This window comes from Pongo pygmaeus, chromosome 3, assembly GCF_028885625.2.
Source record: "Pongo pygmaeus isolate AG05252 chromosome 3, NHGRI_mPonPyg2-v2.0_pri, whole genome shotgun sequence".
Taxonomy (NCBI): Eukaryota; Metazoa; Chordata; class Mammalia; order Primates; family Hominidae; genus Pongo; species Pongo pygmaeus.
This window is the reverse complement of record NC_072376.2, coordinates 198,086,921-198,109,217: the sequence shown is the minus strand read 5'-3', so window position 1 is coordinate 198,109,217 and position 22,297 is coordinate 198,086,921. Positions and strand designations below refer to the sequence as shown.

General features: G+C 41.0%; 1 protein-coding gene across 5 annotated transcripts in view; it reads left to right on the top strand.

The window, feature by feature from the left end:
- The first annotated feature begins 782 nt into the window (after positions 1 to 782).
- The window catches only part of CENPU (centromere protein U), a 39,023-nt gene continuing 17,508 nt past the window's right edge, over positions 783 to 22,297 (top strand). The window contains exons 1-7 of one of the 5 annotated variants that reach the window (XM_054484137.2): positions 783 to 955; positions 3,955 to 4,003; positions 5,890 to 6,007; positions 9,919 to 10,024; positions 17,814 to 17,874; positions 18,382 to 18,618; positions 21,997 to 22,066. In XM_054484137.2, coding sequence (XP_054340112.1) covers positions 906 to 955; positions 3,955 to 4,003; positions 5,890 to 6,007; positions 9,919 to 10,024; positions 17,814 to 17,874; positions 18,382 to 18,618; positions 21,997 to 22,066 — 691 coding nt within the window. In that variant the 5' untranslated portion in view covers positions 783 to 905. Of the gene's footprint in view, positions 1,830 to 3,954; positions 4,004 to 5,889; positions 6,008 to 9,918; positions 10,025 to 17,813; positions 17,875 to 18,381; positions 18,619 to 21,996; positions 22,067 to 22,297 lie in introns of all 5 variants that reach the window. The other 4 variants (XM_054484141.2, XM_054484138.1, XM_054484136.1 and 1 more) reach the window with 4 other exon arrangements.

The following is a 22,297-nucleotide window of genomic DNA, read 5'->3' as shown; positions in this document are numbered from 1 at the left end:
ATTACACGTTAGATTCTTTTATATGCACGAAACGTAATATTTTTGTCGTAGTAAAATATACATAACAAAATTGAGCATTTTAACCGTTTTTAAGTTTCAGTATTGTGGCATTAAGTACCTTCACCTTGTGCATCCATCCACCATTTCCAGAACGTTTTCATCATCCCAAACTGCTTTTGGTATCATATCCAAGAAATCATACCAAGTCCAATGTTACGAATCTTTTGCTCTGTTTTCTTCTAAGAGTTTTAGTTTTCATTTTAGCCTTTAGGTCTTTGATCCATTTTGCGTTAATTTTTATACGCAGTGTAAGGTCAGGGTTCAATTTCATTCTTCTGCATTACACATTTTTAAACAGAAACAAAGTAAAAGAACAAAAGGAACCCTGACCATTTACAAATGAAGGTATTGGGAGAGAGGTAAAGTAACATGCTAAGCTCAGATAGCTGATAAAGGCAGCAGGGGCTGGAAGCCAAATCCTGTCGGCCTGGCAAGACGACTGCTGCCTCAGCCGCAACAGCTGCGAACACGGGTCTGCACCCAACCCTTTACCTGCCCCCCGACTCCGGGACACTAGCTCCTCCCCTTTCTCCACCCCACAAAGGGCCGTCCCATGTGGCTCCGGGGCTTTCGGGGGCTGGAAAACTGGCGATGCGGGTGGGCGAGAAAGCCCGGAAAACTTTGGCATGATATGGACTGTAGGTAACTGGTTGTGCGTCATGGACTCCAGCTCCGTTGCGCTGTGATAACCAGGCCCAGTTTTCCCTCATGCTCCAGGCCGGGAGGAGCCCGGGGCCCGCTCAGAAAGTTCTGCGCACGCGCGCGTGCTCGGCCCGGATTGGCTGCTCGGAGCGGCGAGGGGCTTGGCGGGAGCTTCCAGTCGCTCGGGAGCGGAGAGCTGCGCCATGGCTCGGCGGCGGCGGCGGCGGCGGGCGCGGCGTCACAGGTCTGAGGGGTAAGTACTGCCGACCCTCGGAGCGCGGGGCCGGAGACCAGCTTGAACTGCTTCCTCGCCTGCCGCGGTTTGCGCCTCCCGGCGCTGTTCGTGCTCCACTGTGGAGCTCGCCCGAGTGGCCAGTCGCCCGGGTCCCCGGCTTCCTCCTCAGTCTAGTGGGGATAACAGTGATCCCACCCGCACGGGCCTGTCGGGGCCTAACACTGCCTGGCGGGTGGGAGAGACGTTAGCCAGTGTCGTGTCGTTTTGTGGGGGAGAGTGCCGTCCAAAGTAGTGAGTCTCAAAGTGCTAGCTTGAAAGCAAAATATTCAGCAAACACGTATTGCCTACGGTTTGCCGGACTTTGTTAGTGGAGTTTACTCTCTGACTGGGAATCAGTTTTATTTTGAAGACCCTGGTGTTTTCGTACTGCAAACCACAGACCGTAAACTGGAGCATAGATCTGGCTGGGGGACCGGGCTGCCGCTTGCGGTTCTCCAGGACGGGTCGAGCAGTTTTTGTTTACCAAAAAAAGCGAGCGTTTGGTCGGTTGCAGAACGCGCTCTAGAATGCTGGTCGCTGATTCGTTGGCGAATGGCCATCCAAGGCCTGGCCTGGATCTGGCGGGAAGGGTCTCGGCTTGCTGCAGACGGTGCACAAAACCAGACGCCAAGACGATCTGAAGAGAACAGGAGTTCCCCCGGCCCTGGGAAGGCTTCCTGGAGAAGGAGGTGCTGGTAGATGCGGGGTTAGGGTGGAAAAGCTGGAGCAGGACACCGCAGGTGGGTGGGGAAAACGAGACCAGACTCCTGTGGCCAGTGGAGGAGAATGAAGACTCCCCCGGTGCAGAAGAGGATTAGAAAAGAATGTCAGCTGAAAAGAGTTTATCTGAAAGGCTAGTGGTTTTTGTTGTTTTTTTTATTTTTATTTTTTAACATTTGTGGGTTCGAGACTCATGAAATCTGTTCCTGCCTCGTCCCGAAACACACGAATGCACATACAACAGAATTTTTTTTTTTTTTTTTTGAGATGGAGTCTCACTCTGTCGCCCAGGCCCGAGTCCAGTGGCGCAATCTTCGCCTGCCAGGTTCAAGCGATTCTCATGCCTCAGCCTCCAGAGTAGCTGGGATTACAGGCGCCCGCCACCACGTCCAGCTAATTTTTGTATTTTTAGTAAAGACGGGGTTTCACCATGTTGGCCAGGATGGTCTCGATTTCCTGACCTCGTGATCCGCCCGCCTCGGGTTCCCAAAGCGCTAAGATTACAGGCATGAGCCACCGCGCCTGGCCCAGACATTTTACCTGTGGGTTGTCACAGAGGTCTCTGTCTCTCAGAAGCCCCACCTTGACCCCAGCCTAAGGCAAGGAGGAACCTTGACTTTTCTTCCCCGCCCCCGCCCCCCAAGAAAGGACAAGATAGCTCAAAGAGTTTAGGTTAAGAAGTTTATGTGGTCTAGTGTGTAGTTGTGTTTCTGTTACTTGGCTATGTGACCCTTGATAAGTCACTTAAATTTTCTGAACCCCGGAATCATCATCTATAAAATTGCCATAAAACCAATACTTGTCTTACCTGCTTCCTTAGGTTTCATGAATTAAATAAATAAATCATGAACTTGTTAGAAATGCAGAATCCCAGACCTCACCCTAGAGGGACTGAATCAGACACTCCTGGGGTGGTGCCAAGCAACCTGTTTAACAAGCCCTCCTGAGAATTTTGATGACACTCAAGTCTGGGAACCACCGCTCTGAACAGTTTTCTAACTTTTTTTTTTTTAACTGTGATTCACAGTAATGATGTTTTACATCACACTTAGTACACGTGTGCACACATCCACACATAAAACAAAAGGCTTATGAACATAGTATATCCAGTGCAATGTTTCATTTTATATTTTCCTCTTTTGTTGTTTTTTTTTTAAAATGCTGGCCTGGCAATCTTAAAAGACATTATAGGACAATTGATGTGATTTGCGTATGGACTGTAGATTAGATTATGGTATCAGTGTTAAATTTCTTGATTTTAGAAATTGTACCATGAATATGCAGTATAATGCCCTCTTAGGAAAGACATATTGTAGTATTTAGGGGTGGAAGTGCACAGTATCTCCAGACACACACACACACACACACACACACACACACAGAGCACATGAGTTAAGGGCATACAGAAGGTCCTTGTACTATGTTTGCAGCTTTTCTGTGAGCTTGAAATTATATCAGATAAAAGGATACTAAAACATTGGTTTAGACTAAGCTGATTTTGCTATCTACAATTGAGAAAAATGTGGCTGCAATCTGCATGGCATATTTTAAAGTCGAATTATGTACTGTATTATCCCGGAGTATCCCCCCGTACCCTTGCACGATGCCTGGTTGGTGGAGGATAGTCTGTATATATTCACTGACTCCTGGCACTATTATTAGTAATAATAATATATAATTCCTGCCACTGTTATTTCCCGTTTTTATTCTAGTCACCATTGTTACATCTGTTTCCATGAAGCTTGTTGAAGATATATATACAACTTTATCATTTGAAGCTATGGTCCAACTGAGAGAGTGTGAAGGGAGGTCGAGGGCAGGCCCTGGATTTGAACTGATGTAAATTTTAATGCAGGCTTGTGTCCCTCCTGGCTCCGTGTTGCTGTGGGCAAGCATACATCTGTAACATGGAATTCACTTCTACCTTATAGGACTGTTAGAATTAAATGAGAAAGGGACGTAGGAGAGCCAGGCACAGGATGGAGCAGGTGTCGGGGCTTAGTGTTAGTCTACCTCCCCTTTGTTCAGCTCTGCAGAGAAAGTCAATCACTGCTGATTGATTAAGGCCTCAGGGAAAAAGTTAACAGCAGGATTCCAACTTTTCCATGTCCCTGAGGGGGAGAGGTATGTTACTTTATACATTGGTGATAGGATTTGACCTATAAAAAATAAATTTGTGGAATATGGGTTCTTTTTTTTTTTTTTTGGTAAAAATTTGTGGAAAGGGTCCTAACTTGTGTTTTTTTGCTGTTTAATAGCGCAAGACGTTCAAAGCACACTTTAGAAAGAATGCATTCCATGAAAGACGTAAGTTATCTTTTTGTGTTGTGGTTTTCTCAAAATTGACAGTACAAAATAACATTTTTTGGTACCTCAGTTTTGTAGACTTCACTTGGCAAGTTCAATGTTTATTGTAGTGAAAAAGTGTGTTCATTTTCCTCACACTTTTCCCGGTATAGTGGACAAAATGACTTTTGTTAATGTTTTAGAATTTCCTTTATTTCTGAGCCGAGTTTGGTTTTATTTTCGTTTAGATAATTGACTTCATGTAAAAATTGTACAATGCTGTAAGCTTTTTTCACTTAAAGCCGTTTCTCCTCATTGTACTTTTCAAGAATTGTTTATGATTTCATGATACTCCACTTAGTTCACATTACAGGTTTACTTTTCTTTAGAGTGTTAGAATAAATGTATGTTAAAGGCATGTACATTTCTTTAACGTTCTTGATAGCTAATTCCAATTTTTTTTTCCAGTGGCTTGTGTGATTGACATTGTAATCTCACATTAACAGTGTATGACAGTGCCAGGCACCCCGGAAGGAGTTCCTTCTGTTTGTTCTGCCCTGGGCTTTCTCTGTCCTGCATAGCCCTTAACCCCAGCCTGCAGAGGATAGCTCTCCTCCCCTCTGGGAAACCCTGGGATCCCCCTGCAGGGTTTTGCTCAGCGCTCTGCTCCCACCCCAGCATTACTTCACTGGTTCTTTGGGTGGATTTGTCTCAGCTGTCCTGCCTTGCCCCTACCATTGGTAGCCAAAGTACAGTGTGCCTCGAGGGATTTCTCTAAGCTCCAGCCTTAGCTGGAAGCCCAGAGTGCCTGGAATGGATTCAGCTTTCCTGTCCTTCCCTCTGCAAGGCAGTGCCTTACACGTGGTGGAGGCCCCTATGCCTTGGGAGGGGCTGGAAGACCTGCCAGCTCTCTCCGCATTCCACCCCCAAGCAGTCCAGGAATGATTCTTTCACTGGGGGCATCTGAATGGTCAAGTTTTTGTATGGTTTGCCAATTTTATTTGACCTCCTTTATACCTTCCAGAATTTTCTTATTTTCGTATGTGTTAATAGTACCCTTCCACATTTTCCGGAACTACCGTGAAAGTTTTTCTCATTTTATATATGTTTTCATGTTTCATTAGATTTGGGGTAGCAGACTTCGTGGGTGTATCAGTATATTGAACTGTAAACCCTGGTGTCCTTTAGTCAGGAGTTTTTACCTATGTGTTCCCTTAAAACTGTTTATGAACTTTTAGATATATGGGCATATTTCCGGAAACAGGACCCATCACTTTCCCTAGGTCAGAGGTTTAGGCAAACTGGCCCATGGGCCAAATCTAGCCTGCCGCCTGTTTTTGTATATCCCTGCAAGCTAAGAATGGTTTTTACCTTTTTTAATGGTTGAAATAAAATGAAAAGACTATGTCATAACATGTGAACATGATATGAAATTCAAATTGCAGTGTTCAAAAGTCAAATTGTATTGGAACACAGCCATGCTCATTCTTTTCTGTGTGGTTACTGTCTGCATTCACATGACAGTGGCTGAGCTGGTAGTCAACACAGAAACCTTACGGCCTGCAAAGCCTAAAAGAATTTACTTTCTTGTCCTTTATAGAAAAAGTTTGCCAATCCATGCCTTAGGTTATCAAAAGATTCTATGTCCCCGGAAAGTGTTAGCTTGCTTCTTTCTTTTTAATTTAACTGAAACATTGTGATTGTACACATTTGTGGGGTACGATTTGATCTTGCCATACATGTCTATGTTGTATAATGACCCAATCAAGATAGGTAGTGAATCCATCACCCCATGATAAGGATTGCTTCCTTAGGCAGCAGTGATTACAAGAATATTCTTGCTGCATAAATCAACCTATTGTTCTTTGTGAGAGCCAACTGAATGACTCAACTTTATTCACTTGTAGAAAGCTGGTCAAAAGTGCAAGCCTATTGACGTGTTCGACTTTCCTGATGATTCTGATGTCTCAAGCATTGGCAGGCTGGGTGAAAATGAGAAAGATGAAGAACCTTATGAGACCTTTGGTTAGTACTTTAAATCTTTATCCTACCTAACTCTAAAGCAACAACATTTAGGCCAGATATAATAAAAAATAGAAGCATCTTCAAATATAAAAATAGTTGCCTGCATGTAAATATAATGTTCTCTGGGGAGTACTTGATAATTTGAATTAATTTTTCTCACTTATAGGTACATTGAAACTAAGAACATTATCAGAGCGGCACTCTTCTAATAGTATTCATTAACAATCTGGTCACATGAGGACACTTACTATAGTACTCTGTAACAAGAGGAACATAGAATATATTTCTCACTTCACTCTACCATTTGATAGAGCCATTGATTTAGGGAGGAGAAGAGTATGGGTAATTTTCCTTTGTCCTAAACTCATGGAGGCAGGGGATGCTTCAGGAGAGCCAGTGGGAGAGCTTCACCTGTATTCCTTGAAGTGTGAGGTAAAAGGTCAGTACCTGGCTGGCCAGGAGTGTGTGAGTTGTCAGGGTGGGCTGCTTGTGTCACTGGGCACTCCAGAAGCCAGAAATGACAGAGAAAATGCCATGTGCCCCCACATCTAGAACTGCAGTAGTCAGGCATTTTTGCTGGAATAAGTTTCAAGAGAATTTTGAAGGCTTTGGTTTAATTTTTTGTTAAAAGAAAATATTATACATTTTATAAGGTGAAATATATTCACCAGAATAATGTCTTTTATTATGACTTGATAAAAATGTCGTATTTGTCTAAAATCTCAATCTAAAAGATCTGAACCTAAAACCCCATTTTAAAAATGGAAATGAATTCACATACCATAAAATTGACACTTTTAAAGTGTACATGTCATTGGTTTTTAATTTATTCACAAGGTTGTACAACTGTCTGCATTATCTAATTCCAGAAAATTGTTATCCTGTAGAGAACCCTGTATCCATGAGTGGTCACTCCCTCTTCCTCCTTCTTCAAGCTCCTGGCAGCCATGAATCTCCTTCCTGTCTCTACGGATTTGCCATTTCTGGACATATCAGTGGAATCCTAGACTCTGGTCCTTTGTGACTGGCTTCTTTTACTTAGTTTGTGTTTTACTTAGTTTGTGTTTACTTAGTTTGTGTCCATATTGTAGCATGTATCTACCTCATTCCCACAAGCTTTTATAGCTCAGTGATACTCCATTGTTTGGATATACCACAGCTTGTTACCCATTTATCAGTTACATTTGGGTGGTTTCTATTTTTTGGCCACTATGAATAATGCTACTGTGAACATTTGTGTATGAGTTTTTGTGTGGACTTTTTTCACTTCTCTTGGGCATATAGTGGGAGCAGAATTGCTGAGTCCTATGGTAATCCTATTTTTAACTTTTTGAGGAACTGTTTTACAAAGCAGCTGCACCACTTTACAATTCCATGGCAGTATATGAGAATTCCCGTTTCTGCACACCTTCACCAAAACTTACTGAGTTTTTTATTCTAGCCATCCCAGCACCTCATTGTGGGTGTGAGTGTGTGGGGGGGGTATGGGTGGTAAAATCTAGTTTACCATATTAACCTTTTTTAAGTGTATTAACTCCGTAGCAGATAAATACATTCACGTTGTTGTGCAACCATCATCACCATCCATCTCCAGAACTTTTTCATCTTTCCTAACTGAAACACTCTACCTATTAAACAACTTCCCGTTCTCCCCTCCCCTCAACTCCTGGCAACCAGCATTCTGTTTTCTAGGAATCTGATGTAAAAGGAAACATAGAATAGTTGGTTCTTTGGTAATTGGCTTATTTCATTTAGCATAATGTCTTCAAGGTTTATCTGTGTTGTAGCCTGAGTCAGAATTTTTTTTTTTTTGGAGATGAAGTCTTCCTCTGTCACCTAGGCTGAAGTGCAGTGGTGTGATCTCGGCTCACTGCAACCTCCACCTCCCAGGTTCAAGCAATTCTCCCTGCCTCAGCCTCCGGAGTGGCTGGGATTCCAGGCGCCCCCTCACCCACCAGGGCCACCACCAGCACCACGCCTGGCTAATTTTTATATTTTTCAGAGATGGGGCTTTGCCATATTGGCCAGGCTGGTGTTGAACTCCTGACCTCAGGTGGTCCACCTGCCTCGGCCTCCCAAAGTGCTGGGATTACAGACGTGAGCCACTGCGCCCAGCCAGAATTTCCTTTTTAAGCTGAAGAACAGTCTGTATGTACCACATTTTATTTATCTATTCATCTGTTAATGGACCCTTGGGTTACTTCTGCTTTTTGACTGTGTATAATGCTGCTATTAATACTAACATGAGTGTATCAACAACTGTTTGAGTCCCTGCTTTCTCCTCTTTTGGGTATTTACCCAGAAATGGAATTGCTGGATCATATATATTTTATATTTTCAGGAATCACCATTTCCACAGTGCCTGTGTTCCCACCAGCAGTGCCCAAGGGTTTCAGTTTCTCCACATCCTTGCCTACACTTGTTATTTTCTGGGTGTTTGTTTTTGTTTGTTAAATAATAGCTAACCTAAGCTTAGGATGTGAAGTACTATCTCGTTGTGGTTTTGATTTGTATTTCCCTAATTACTAATGGTGTTCAGCACGTTTTCAGTGTGCTTATGGCTGACCATATGCTTTTTTTTTCCCTTTGACCTTCTTATATATGATTATTGGCCATTTGTATATTCTTTGAAGAAGTTTCTGTTCACCCTTTGCTCGTTTTTAAATTGGATTATTTGTCTTTTTATTGTGAAGTTGTAAGAATCCAGTTTATATGAGTGGTTATCTGTGGACGTTTGAGATTGTTCTATTTCTTTTTCCCCCTTGTTATTCACAGCAATAGAGTAAATAAATCCCTTTGCCTTGTTGAGGGCAATACGAAGTATACTACTAACTTAAAAATTGTGCAGTTGATATGTTCATTATTTAAGCAGCTGTTTAGTTTAAAAAATGTCGAAGTTTGCACTGTCATGCTAAACTCTGAGCATGAAGAAATGGTTGCTTGGTTCTCACCAGGCCCCCTTACAGCAGTTCAGCTCTGTCACCACTGGCCACCTCTTCTTCTCCAAGCTCTCTACCCCTGCTATAAGTCCTGGGTCTCTCCTGTTACTCCTCTTTTGTGAGCACCCGCTAGGAGCATCTTTCTCGTCTTAGCATCTCCTTTCTATGCCTTTCCACCAAGTTCATTTGCTCTCCTCTCTTTTATCTTCTTCCTCATTCAAGGTATCTTTTTTATGCTATCTAAAGGCTCTGGCATCCCAGAGTAAAGCAGAGAGGAAGTAAGGGAGGCCTGGAATCTCCCCAAAGTGCTTTTCATTCAAAAATACTGAGTGCCCACTATATGCAGGGTACTTTATGAGGTGACCTCTCTAGGCCTGTATAGTTAATAGTTTAATGCAGTGGTCTGTCATGCAGAGTGTATGACGCCTGACAGGGATGAGGAAAAAAAATGTTAGACTTCCGATTTATATTTTTATTTCATTAAAATTTCCCCAACCTGGGCAACATAGTGAGACCCTGTCTCTACAAATAATTAAAAAATTACCTGAGGATGGTGGCGTGTGCCTGTAGTCCCAGCTATTTGGGAGGCTAAGGCAGGAGGATCGCTTGAGCTCAGGTGCTCCAGGCTGCAGTGAGCTGAGATCGCACTACTGCACTCCAGCCTGGGTGACAGAGTGAGGCCCTGTTTCAAAAACCAAAAATAATTCCATATAAGTGCAGTAATAAAGGTTTATTATTGCAGTAATAAAGGTTTATTATTCATAAATATTCATGTATTTATTGGTGATAGGGTTTAAGATTTTTATTGTTGAGGTGTGAGATCAAAAACATTTGGGAAGTGGCCTGTGTAATTGATTTTGATTTTGTTAGTTGAACAAAGATTGTTTTGTACTCCATTGTAAGGGAATAAACTTTAGTACTGCCCAAATAGCCAGACTTTTAAAGTTGTGCTTCTTTTTTGTCTTTTGAAAGATCCTCCTTTACATAGCACAGCTATATATGCTGATGAAGAAGAATTCTCCAAACATTGTGGACTGTCTATCCCTTCAACTCCTCCAGGAAAAGAAGCAAAAAGAAGGTACTGGTGCATTTCAAGCAATTGTTTATTCATGGTTAATGGGATTTCTGAGAAACTCTTTAAGATAGAAGCTAATAAAACAAAAGCGTTTTAAGATCCTTTGAGCCAACTTGTTATGCTTTTTCTCAAGAGAGCTGAGGCATAAAAACTTTATTAATAATTGACAATTACTTATGATAATTATAATAGCTGTGATAACTGACAGAATTCACACCTGATTATCCTAGAAATCATGCCTGGGAAGATAGTTTAGCTTTGAGTCAAATAAGAAAGGAGGGAAAGATTTTACGAGCCAATAAGAAAGGAGGGAAAGATTTTACGAGCATAGAATTTTAGGTGATTTTTGGGAGGTCTCTTTCATTTACAAAGTCTCTAATTATCACAAATGAGATGTTTCCTTGTATATGGTAGGTGATAATTACAAAGCAATAAAAAGCCTGTTTCAGATGCATTGTCCCTGAAGCGCATTGGTTTGAGTCTTTCAGATTTATATGAAGCTATAGGTCCAGAAAATCTCTATAAAAATGATTTCATAGAGAAAACTTGGGAGCAAGTTATATAATGCAGAACTCTTCAATAACTGTAGTACTCATTTTAAATTATTATCTAGAGCAGCTCTTTGACTTAGGGACCTCTCTTGGATAATAGGTCAGTTCTAGTTACTAAATGTATTTAGCAAGTATCAAAAGTGCAGTGTTTTTTTGTTTGTTTGTTTTTTTGAGATGGAGTCTTGCTCTGTTGCCCACGCCGGAGTGCAGTGGCACAATCTGGGCTCACTGGAAGCTCCACCTCCCGGGTTCACACCATTCTCCTGCCTCAGCCTCCCGAGTAGCCGGGACTACAGGCACCCGCCACCACGCCCGGCTAATTTTTTTTGGTATTTTTAGTAGAGACGGGGTTTCACCATGTTACCCAGGCTGGTCTCGATCTCCTGACCTCGTGATCTGCCCACCTTGGCCTCCCAAAGTGCTGGGATTACAGGCGTGAGCCACTGCACCCGGCCAAAACTGCAGTTTTAAAACAAATATCCCAGCTGAGCAGAAATCTGAGAAGTCATTTTGAGATTGTCTACACTAGGGAAGTTTTATAGTACTTGGTTATTTTGGAGACTCCAGCTTATTTTATTTTATTTTTTTGTTGGAGTCTCGCTCTGTTACCAGGCTGGAGTGCAGTGGCGCAATCTTGGCTCACTGCAACCTCTGCCTCCCAGGTTCAAGCAATTCTCCTGCCTCACCCTCCCGAGTAGCTTGGACTACAGGCACGTGCCACCATGCCCAGCTAATTTTTGTATTTTTTAGTAGAGATGGAGTTTCACCATGTTGGCCAAGATGGTCTCAATCTCTTGACCTCGTGATCTGCCTGCCTTGGTCTCCCAAAGTGCTAGGATTACAGGCGTTAGCCACCGTGCCTGGCTGACTCCAGTTTTATATGTTACTGAAAATCAATAAAAGTCATACATTTGGAAAACATGCACTCTACTTTAAACAGTGGTGAATGTAATTTTTCAACAGGAATATTTTGAGTAGGTAACACATTCACATGGTTTAAAAATATAAAAAGGTGTATAGTAAGTCTTCACATCATGCCTACTATCCACCTAGCTCCTAGAACCCGCTTCTTCCCTCTCCCTTATTATTAATTTCTCATATGTCCTTCCAGAATTTCTTGGTGCATATAGAAGTAAATATGAATACACATTTTAACCCTTTTTTGTGTACAAAAGGCAGCATAGGTTGCTACCTAGCTTTTTTCACTTACTACATCTTAGATCTTTACATATCAATACACATGGAGCTTTCTCATTCTTCTACCCTTTCCACAGCATGGGTGTTGCTTAGTGTGATTATCCAGTCCTGTATGGATGGGCAGTCAGGCTGTTTACAGTCTGTGCTGTCACTCCCAGTGCCACTGGGAGTGCCATTTCACACTTGTGCCTGTGTATCTATAGCATATAGTCATAAAAGTTAAATTCTGAGGCAAATGAAATGTGTGTTTGTCATTTTTATAGTTATTGCCACATTGCCACCTAAGTGAGATCGAACTTGGATTTTTGCCAATGTGATAGGTCAAAAATGCTATCCCAGCCTAGTTCTAATTTGTATTCTTAGGAATGATTGAGCAGCAATCATTTAAAAGCTCTTGAATTTCTCTTTCTGCAAACTGTTTATATCCTTTTTCCTGTTTTCTAGTTGATGTTGGTCATTTTCTTCATGACTTCGTTTAAACATTAGTGAGATTAGTCCTATGTTACAGTTTTGTTTTTTTTGTTTTTTTTGTTTTTTTTTTACTGGTTCATCTCTCTTTTGACAAAACACCTAATGGTGGTAGTTTTTTTTTTTTTTTTTCCAACATAGAAAATGTTTAGTTTTATTTAGATGCAGTGATATATTTATCACTCTTAGCGTTTAGGGATTTTGAGTCATAGTTAGGAAGACATCTCCCTTCGTGTTTTCTTTTAGAACTTGTATGATTTATTTTATATTAAAATCCTTGATCTTTTCTATATATAAATGCAGCTTTTCTCATTATTTTTTAATAATGACTTTTAAGAGCTACTTGTTAAAAGCAAAGTTACTATCTTTATTGGGTTGAGGTAAATTTATACATTTATTTATAAAAGCTGATCTTTATTCTGTTAGTTTTGGATTTGGTTTGTTCTTGCTTTCCTAGTTCTTCAAGATGCATCATTAGGTTATTTATTTAAAGTTTTTCTTTTTTGATGTAGGCGCTTATAGCTGTAAACTTCCCTCTTAGTACTCTTTTGTGGTATCCCATAGGTTTTGGTATGTTGTGTTTCCATTATCATTTGTCTCAAGAAAGTTTTCAGCTGCTTTAATCTCCTAATTGAACCACTGGTCCTTCATTAACGTGTTGTTTTGTCTCTCTGTGTTTATATAACTTCCAAAATTCCTCCTGTTATTGATTTCTAGTTTTATTCCACAGAGAAGATACTTGATATTTTGGTTTTTAAAAAATGTTTTAAGACTTGTTTTGTGACCTATCACATGGTCTGTACTTGAGAATGATCCATGTGCTGAGGAAAAGAATGCGTATTCTGCAGCTGTTGGATGAAATGTTCTGTAAATATCTGTTAGGTCCATTTGGTCTACAGTGCAGATTAAGTCTGCTGTTTCTTTATTGATATTCTGTCTGGAAGATCTCTCCAGTGCTGAAAGTGGGGTGTTGAAGTCGCCAGCTAATGTATTGGGATCTGTCTCTCCCTTTAGCTCTAATATTAGCTTCATCTATCTGGGTGTTCCAGTGTTGGGTGCATGTATATTTAAAATTGTTATATCCTCTTGCTGAACTGACCCCTTTGTCATTATGTAGTGACCTTCTTTGTCTCTTCTTACAGTTTCTGTCTTAAAATCTAGTTTGTCTGAAATAAGTATAGCTACTCTGCTCTTTTTTTGGTTTCCATTGACATGGAATATCTTTTTCCATACTTTTATTTTCAGTCTGTGTGTATCTTTATAGATGAAATGTGTTTCTTGTAGGCACCAAATCATTGGGTATTTTTTTTTTTTTTTTTTAATCAGCCACTCTATGTCTTTTGATTGGAGAATTTAGTCCATTTACATTCAATGTTATTGCTAAGCAGGGACTTACTCATGCCATTTTACTATTTGTTTTCTGATTGTTTTGTGGCCCTCTCTTCCTTTTCTTCCTTCCTGTCTTCCTTTTAGTAAAGGTGATTTTCTCTGGCAGTGTGATTTCTTGCTCTTTTTATGTATTTGTTGTATTTTTTATTTGAGGTTACCATGAGTCTAGCAGGTACTGCCATATAACCCATTATTTTATGCTGTTAACAACTTAACCCTGCTTGCTTAAACAAGCAAAAAGAAAACTAATAAAAACTACACTTTTACTTTGCTCCCCCACTTTTTAACTTTTTGTTTTTACTTTTATTGTACTGTTTATGTTTTGAAAAGTTATTATTAGTTTTGATTGGTTCATCTTTTAGTCTTTCTACTTACAATGAGAGTAGTTTACATGCATCAGCTACAGTGTTATCTTTTTCCATGTACTTCATATTACCAGTTTTATACCTTCAGATGATTTATACTGCTCACTAATATCCTTTTCTTTCTGCTTGAATTACTCCCTTTAGCATTTCTTTTTGGACAGGTCTGGAGTTGATAAAATTTCTCAGCTTTTGTTTTGGAAAGTTGCTATTTCTTTTTCATGTTTGAAGGGTATTTTCACCAGATATATTCTTCTAGGGTAAAAGTCTTTTTCCTTCAACACTTTAAATATGTCATGCCACTCTCTCCTGGCCTGTAAAGTGTCCACTGAAAAGTCTGCTGCCAGACATATTGGAGCTCCATTGCAAGTTATTTGTTTCTTTTCTCTTGCTGCGTTTAGATTCTTTATCTTTGACCTTTGGGTGTTTGATTATTAGATGCCTTGAGGGAGTCTTCTTTGGGTTAAAGCTGCTTGGTGTTGGTTGTATAACCTTCTTGTACTTGGATATTGATACCTTTCTCTGGTTTAGGAAGTTCTGTGTTACTACATTTTTGAATAAACTTTCTACCCCCTTTTCTCTACCTTTCTTTAAGGCCAATAACGCTTTGATTTGCCCTTTTGAAGCTTTTTTCTAGACCCTGTAGGCATGCTTCACGATTGTTTTTTCTTTTTTCTTTTCTCTCCTCTGACTGTATTTTCAAATAGCCTGTCTTCAAGCTCACTAATTCTTTCTTCTGCTTGATAGATTCTGCTATTAAGAGACTCTGATGTATTCTTTAGTATATCCGTTACATTTTTCAACTACTGAATTTCTGCTTGATTTTTAAAAATTATTTCAATTCTTTGTTAAAGTTATCTGATAGAATTCTGAATTCCTTCTCTGTGTTATCTTGAATTTCTTTGTGTTTCCTCAAAACAGCTATTTTGAATTCTCTGTCTAGAAGGTCATGCATCTCCTGTTTCTCCAGGATTGGTCCCTGGTGCCTTATTTAGTTCATTTGATGAGGTCATGTTTTACTGGATGGTCTTGATGCTTATGGATGTTTATCAGTGTCTAGACATTGAAGAGTCAGGTGTTTATTGTAGTCATTGGAGTCTGGGCTTGTTTGGATCCATCATTTTTGGGAAGGCTTTCCACATATTTGAAAGGACTTAGGTGATGTAATCTGCATTAGGGGGTCTCATGACCCTGACTGGTGCCCTATGCTACTGTGGCTGAGCTCGTATCCAAGATGGAGAACAAAGTCCTCTCCACTCTTCCCTCTCCTCTCCTCTCGCAGAAGAAAGGGATCTCTTTTGGAGCCATGGGCTGTGCTGCCTGGGCCTGGGGGAGGGGTGATGCCAGTACACCCTTAGCCACACCTGTTGGTGTCCCAGTAGGTCGCATGCCCCCACAGTCCACTGGCTCCAAGCCCAGCTCAGCACTGGGAGTTGCCGTCCTTGTGGCCTAGACTGCCCCTCAGGCTCACCTAGGGCCCCAGAGCACTTTAGCCCATAGTGGCAAGGCTCGTCAGAGCTCAAGCTCCCACTGCTAAGATGGGCGATTCCCCTCACACCAGGACTAGTCCAAATGCTCCCTCTGTGTGTGGGCATCAGTTTAGTTTAGCCTGGTTCTGCTTTCCACTGTTACAGAACAGCATTGAATTCAAAGCAAAGCTTCCAAATCACTGCACTCTCCTCCCAAGAGCATAGATTCTCTGTGCCACGCAGCCACTGTTGGGAGATGGGGAAGGGGTGGCATCAGCGATTGTAGACTCTTTCCTACCCTCTTCAGTGCCTCTTTCAGCAATAGGAAGTCAAAACCAGGCACCGTGAGTACTCAGCTGACTTTTGTTTCCTATGAAGGTGCTCCCTTTGTGTAGATAGTTGTTAAACTTGGTGTTCCTGCAGGGGACAATCAGTGGAGCCCTCTGTTCAGCCATCTTGCTCCTGGCTGTTTTCTCTCCTGTTTTTTTCTTTATGTGTAGGTGATTCTGCTCTCAGCCCTCTCTTCTCTGGCCCTCTCTTCTCCATCCAACCCCAGTTCATGCTCATGGTTTTAACTACCTGTGTGCCACCGTTTCTCAAGTTTGTTTCTTGTCCAGACCCTCTCCTGAGTTCCAAGATGTCTTGCACATTGGCCATATTTCTCTAGATGCCCACGGGCACCTCACTCAACAAAGGCAAAAGTGAGCTCCATCCTTTTCCTTCTCATCTAGTGTCAGTGAACTTCTTAGGTATTCTCTAGGTTAATAGTCTTGCCATTCACCCAGTCCCCTCCAATCCAGCAGTCTGGGAATCGGTCCTGGTATGTTCTGTCTGGCCAGTCCTATTTTTCTGGCCTGTGACTGCCTTGAAAATCCGTTTTTCCTCTCCACACCCCTGCCACCTCCCTGTGGCTGCCGTGGTTTGGGGACTTCACTCTTACCAGCATTCCTGCGGTAGTTTCCTGTCTGGTCTCCTTGTCTCTTGTGCCAGCTCTCTCTGGCCTACTCTCCCATACACCTTCCAGAGTGATCTTTTGAAACCCCAGTCTCACCTCACTCCTATGTCCACCTCCTGTTAGGGCTCTCCTTTGCCTATATGCGTGGCATAGAGGGCCCCTGTGCCAGTTTGGATCCTTGGGTGAGTAGACACTGAGGCAGTTAGGAATGGAAGGGGTTTATTAGTGATATCTGTGAAGGGTAAAGTTGGAAGAAGCAGGATTGGGCAGAGATGGCCTCAGACTGCACTGCAGTGCCTACGGTTCTGAACAACCCACTGCGGAGCTCTGGAGGAATGAGGGCTGTTGAAAGGAGGCCTGGCCTGTATTGGGCAGAAACGTTGAGGCCCTAGACCCTTGCTGTGCTTACTTGTTAGCTAGAGACTGCCCACAGCTGTGGCCTCTGCCCAGCTGCTGCAGTGGATCCAGAAGGTGCTGCAGTGGGTGCAGAAGGCGCTGCAGCTGGAGGCTGGCGCTGACCATAGGAGATCCATGCAGCATGCCTATGTGGGTGCCCTGCAGCCCGTTAGTCATAGCCTTTGACTTTTCCCTAGCGTTCGTTATCTTCTCTTAGAAAATACGTTCTATCTGTGCTCTGTTGCATGTTTCTTGAACATGCCGGGCTGTTTTACACCACCATGCTTTTACATTAACTTTTCCATCTGCTTTAAATGTCCTTCTCCACACTTGTTTTCCCGAAAAAGGTTTTTTACCAGTCAGCACCAAGTGTCATAACTGTGATGCTTTTCCTAATACCCCAGCCATGTCTCCACATCATCTTCTCTGTCAGATGCTTGCCAGGTCATCACTCTGTACTATCTTTGGCCTTCCCACTAGACAGTGAACCCTTTGAAGGAAAGCCTCTCAATTTTAAAGTAATTTTATTCACTGTACTTTGCATTTTGAAATTGGTGTTAAATACATTTGTTGTATTGAACAGAATGAAAAGATGAGTTTGCATCTCCCATCAGAAGTTAGGGCTATTTTTTTCCTTTTTAAAGGATAAAAGAAGGTGTTCCCTTTTCTATCACCTAAGGATGGGCCTAGTGGATTAGCTTTTAGTACGAATGATGGCCCATATTCCTGGGACTGGTAACTTGGAGAAAAGTGCAGTTCTCAGAAATCACCACAGGTGCTGCAGTGGTGGAACAGGTTACTTGCTTGCCTGGGATAAACTCGTGGCCTGGCTATGGGAAGATGTGGGAGGCAGCAGTAAACTTGGGAAAGTGGCAGGCTTGTATGTGACAAATAGGATATTTCCTCATTAAATTGAGTCTGTTTTCATGTTGGATGAGCAAGTTAGAGAAGACGTGAATATAAATGGAATGTGTACAAGATATTGATGGCTTATACTTTTTACAGTTCAGACACTTTCGGAAATGAAGCAAGTGAAATCGAATCTGTAAAAATTAGTGCAAAAAAGGTATGTAGGAGTATTCACTCTTCTACTTAAATTTGTAATATAGTTTGATTGATTGGATGCAAATACAGAAAATGTTCTGTAAAATATTTCATTTCCTCTTTAGATTGGATGCAAATAGAGAAAACATTCCGTAGCAACATTTTTCATAAAGTTCTATTTTTAGAATATACTTTTATAGTAAAAAGCAAAATATTTTTGTATCTGAAGTGTTTTTCATTAAAGAGGTCTCACATCTCTATGTACTTTGTCAATTTTCATAGCATTCTTTTACTGTCGTTAGGTTGTGATTTTAAAAGGCAGAGTGAATTGTTGGGAGTGTTTATTGTAACCTTTGATTTAGGTTTCCTGTCCTATCCACTAATTAAGTTGCTGTCTTCCTATTATGTTCAATTTTGAAGTTTAGAAGTGAGAAATGTGGACTATATATATGGTTTTCCACTGTTACAGTAAGAATTATAAGCATTTCTATTTTCTAAATAAGTATTGCTGTTTTTTTCTTTCATACAGCCAGGAAGAAAGCTCAGGCCCATTAGTGATAACTCTGAAAGCACTGAAGAAAGTGATACAAGGAGAAAAGTTAAATCAGCAGAGAAAATAAGTACACAACGTCATGAGGTTATTCGAACTACAGCATCTTCAGAACTTTCAGAGAAACCAGCTGAGTCGGTCACTTCTAAAAAGACAGGACCCCTTAGTGCCCAGCCCCCTGTTGAAAAAGAGAACTTGGCAATAGAAAGTCAATCGGTAAGAATGTCTGCCATCCCCTAGGAGAGCAAAAAAAGTTTATTGAAAAATTCTGGGGAAGAAAATGAAGCATTTTCTCTTTCCTTCAGATCTTTTCAAAGATAAATTTTGTATTTTCCTTAATGTAATAAAAATGTTTGTTTTAGAAAATCTAGATGGTATGGCCGGGTGCAGTGGCTCACGCCTGTAATCCCAGCACTCTGGGAGACTGAGGCAGGGGGGATCACCTGAGGTCAGAAGTTCAAGACCAGCCTGGGCAATATGGTGAAACCCCATCTCTACTAAAAGTACAAAAATTAGCTGGATGGAGCGGCGCATGCCTGTAATCCCAGCTACTCAGGAGGCTGAGGCAGGAGAATTGCTTGAGCCTGGGAGGTGGAGGTTACGGTGAGCTGAGACTGTGCCATTGCACTCCAGCCTGGGTGACAGAGCAAGACTCCGTCTTAAAAAAAAACAAAAACTAGAAGGTATGGAAAAGAAGATAAAATCACCTATAATTCCATAACCCAAAATAACCACCATGTTTTTTGGTCTATGCTGTTCAGTCCTTTCAGTGAGCTTTAATTACCCTAAGTGAGATCATGTACTTGTTATTAAGTATTCAACAATGCATAACATTCCATTCATGGATATGCCATAGTTAATCTCTTACTAATGAAGAATTGCTATTTAAAAAATTATAAGTGCTTTGATGAATTTTGTTGTAGCTAAATATTTGTGCATTCCTTAGATCATTTCCTTAGAAAAAAACTGCTGGTAAGAATTCTGGGTCTTAGGCGGGCACGGTGGCACATGCCTGTAATCCTACCACTTTGGGAGGCCAAGGCAGGCAGATCACCTGAGGTCAGGAGTTCGAGACCAGCCTGGCCAACATGGCAAAACCCCATTTCTACTAAAAATACAAAAATTAGCTGGATGTGGTGGCGCATGCCTGTAATCCCAGCTACTCAGAAGGTTGTAGCAGGACAATCAACTTGAACCTGGGAAGCGGAGGTTGGAGTGAGCTGAGACAGTGCCACTGTACTGGGAAACAGAGTGAGACTCCGTCTCAAAAAACAAAGAATTCTGGGTCTTATTGGTTCTAAAATTCTTGACATATAATATCTTTTGGTCAAGTTCTTAATATGTGATTAATTCATTTGGGCTTAATTGAATAAATAATTTGTGCTCATGTTTGAAAACTTTTTGAAGTATAATAAGTTGTCCCTGCCACCCTGTCTTCTTCGTCTTTCCACCTGCTAAACATACACACAGGTAACCTTATAGTTTCTTATATATCCTTCAAGTTTCCTTTTGTACATGTAAACAAATATGAATATATTTTCTTATTTTTATTTCCTGTCTTTACACAAATTGAAGCAAGCTATGATCTCTGTTGTTGGTCTGTCTTGGTGAACATCCCATGTGCACTTGTGTTCTGTAAATGTCAGTTGAGGTCAAGTTGATTGATAGTGTAGTTCAGAGATTTTGTCTCCTTACTGTTTTGTTTTTGGTGATGGGGCGTGGTCTGCTTGATCTATCAGTTACACAGAGGAGGTATTTTTTTAACTTCTGCTAAAAGTCCATTGACTTTTGATGTAATTTTAAATATGGTGAGGTTCACATCTACCATACTGTGTTTTCCATTTGCTCCTATTTTCTGTCTCTCTTAGAACTCATTTTGGATTAGTTGAATGTTGTTTTTGTATTCCATTTTATTTTCTCTATTGGCTTCTTAGCTATACCTTTTTACATTTTTTTCAGTGGTTGCTCCTGGGTTAAAAATATACATCCTTAAATTAGCAAAGTCTATTTAGAATCAGTGTGTTATCACTTCATACATTCTACTTAACAATTAACTACCTTCCATTACATAAATGTAATCACATAATATTATGTATAATTCTATTTATCCATCCCCATCCTCTGTGCTGTTTTGTCATATGTTTTACTTCTGTGTTACAAATCTAACCTTACAGTATTGTCATTTCTGCTTGAAAGAGTTGTTTTTTTAAGAAAAGTATGAGAAACAGCAGCTCTATAGTCTTTGACCTGTTCCTCTCTCCAGTTCATTGATTGCCTGCCTGTAGATACTAGTTTCCATTTGTTATCTTTTTCCATCAGCCTACAGAATATCTTCTAGCATTTCTTTCATGGCAGGTCTGCTGGTGACAAATTCTCTCAGATTTTGTTTCTCTGGAAGTGTTTTTATTTCAACTCTGTTTTTGAAGGATATTTCACTGGCTGTGGAATTCTGAGTTGACAGATTTATTCCCCAGCTCTTTATACCATTCTGTTGTCTTCTGGTCTCCATGGTTTCTGATGAGCCGTGAGTTGTCTCTTTCCCATGTACATTTACCTTGTCCTGTGCCCCCAATGCGGCTTGTCCTTTGTTATCGATTATGTTGTTATCCCCATGATAGCACTTTCTGGTAGGCTTTATGTGGTCTTACCTGGCACATGGGCAGTACTCAGACAAGGACTCTTAGGACACCCCCCACAGGCACCTGTGCTCTCCTGAGCAGCTTATTTCAAGTGCCTCTCTGCTGGGTAGGATTGTCATGCCCTGCTTAGACTTCAGCTCACTATACCCCATCTAGAAATTGTATGTGTGTGGAGTGGGGGTAGTAGTCATGGGGTTCACCTTCCAAGTTTCCCCTTTCTCCAGGAACTCAGTCTTGTGTTGCCTATTGTCCAGTGCCCGAATAAAATTGCCACCCCTGTTCCCCCATTTTATGGTTGTTTATGGCAAGAGAGCTAGTTTGGAAGCTGTTACTTCACCATAGCTGGAACAGAAATTTGAGCTGATTCCACATGTTGTTATCTTAAGTAATAAAAGTTCAACTTTTCCATCAAGGCAACAATTGTTAAAAGTCAACTGGAAGTTTTATTTTCTCTTATTTTGTGATAGTTTTGTTTGCAATGCTTCCTTATATTAATGTAGATAATTTATATAACTAATCTGTTTTAGAACTAAATGAGAATTGTAGCTAAAGTTTTTTTTCTTCTTGAGATGGAGTCTCGCTTGTTGCGCAGGCTGGAGTGCAGTGGTGCAGTCTCAGCTCACTGCAACCTCTGACTCCCCCCAGGTTCAAGCAGTTCTCCTGCCTCAGCCTCCCCGGTAGCTGGGACTATAGGCATGCGCCGCCACACCCTGCCAATTTTTGTATTTTTAGTACAGATGGGGTTTCACCATGTTGGCCAGGCCGGTCTGGAACTCCTGACCTCAAGTGATCTGCCCGCCTCAGCCTCCCAAAGTGCTGGGATTACAGGCATGAGCCACTGTGCCTAGCTAAAATATTGAATGACAGTTTGGTGACAGTCTTAATCCTTATGTTTTAAGAGAAAGAAAACTTTTCTTAGAAAAACTTAATGCTTTTTTTTTTTTTTTTTTTGTAGAAAACTCAGAAAAAAGGGAAGATATCTCATGACAAAAGGAAGAAATCAAGAAGTAAAGCCGTAGGCTCAGGTAGAGAATGATGTTTTATACTTTGTCACTCATTCAGGAATTTTATGAGAAAAATAAGACTCTATTCTTAATTTGTTATAGTAGTAAATTGTAAGTACATAAAATTGCCCCTTTTAAAAATTAGGAATATGTGACTTTGGAGTAACATTTTTTTCTAACGTTTTGTCATGAAAATTTTCAACATACAACTAAGGTGAAAAAAAATTTATAGTATATATTCATATACCCACT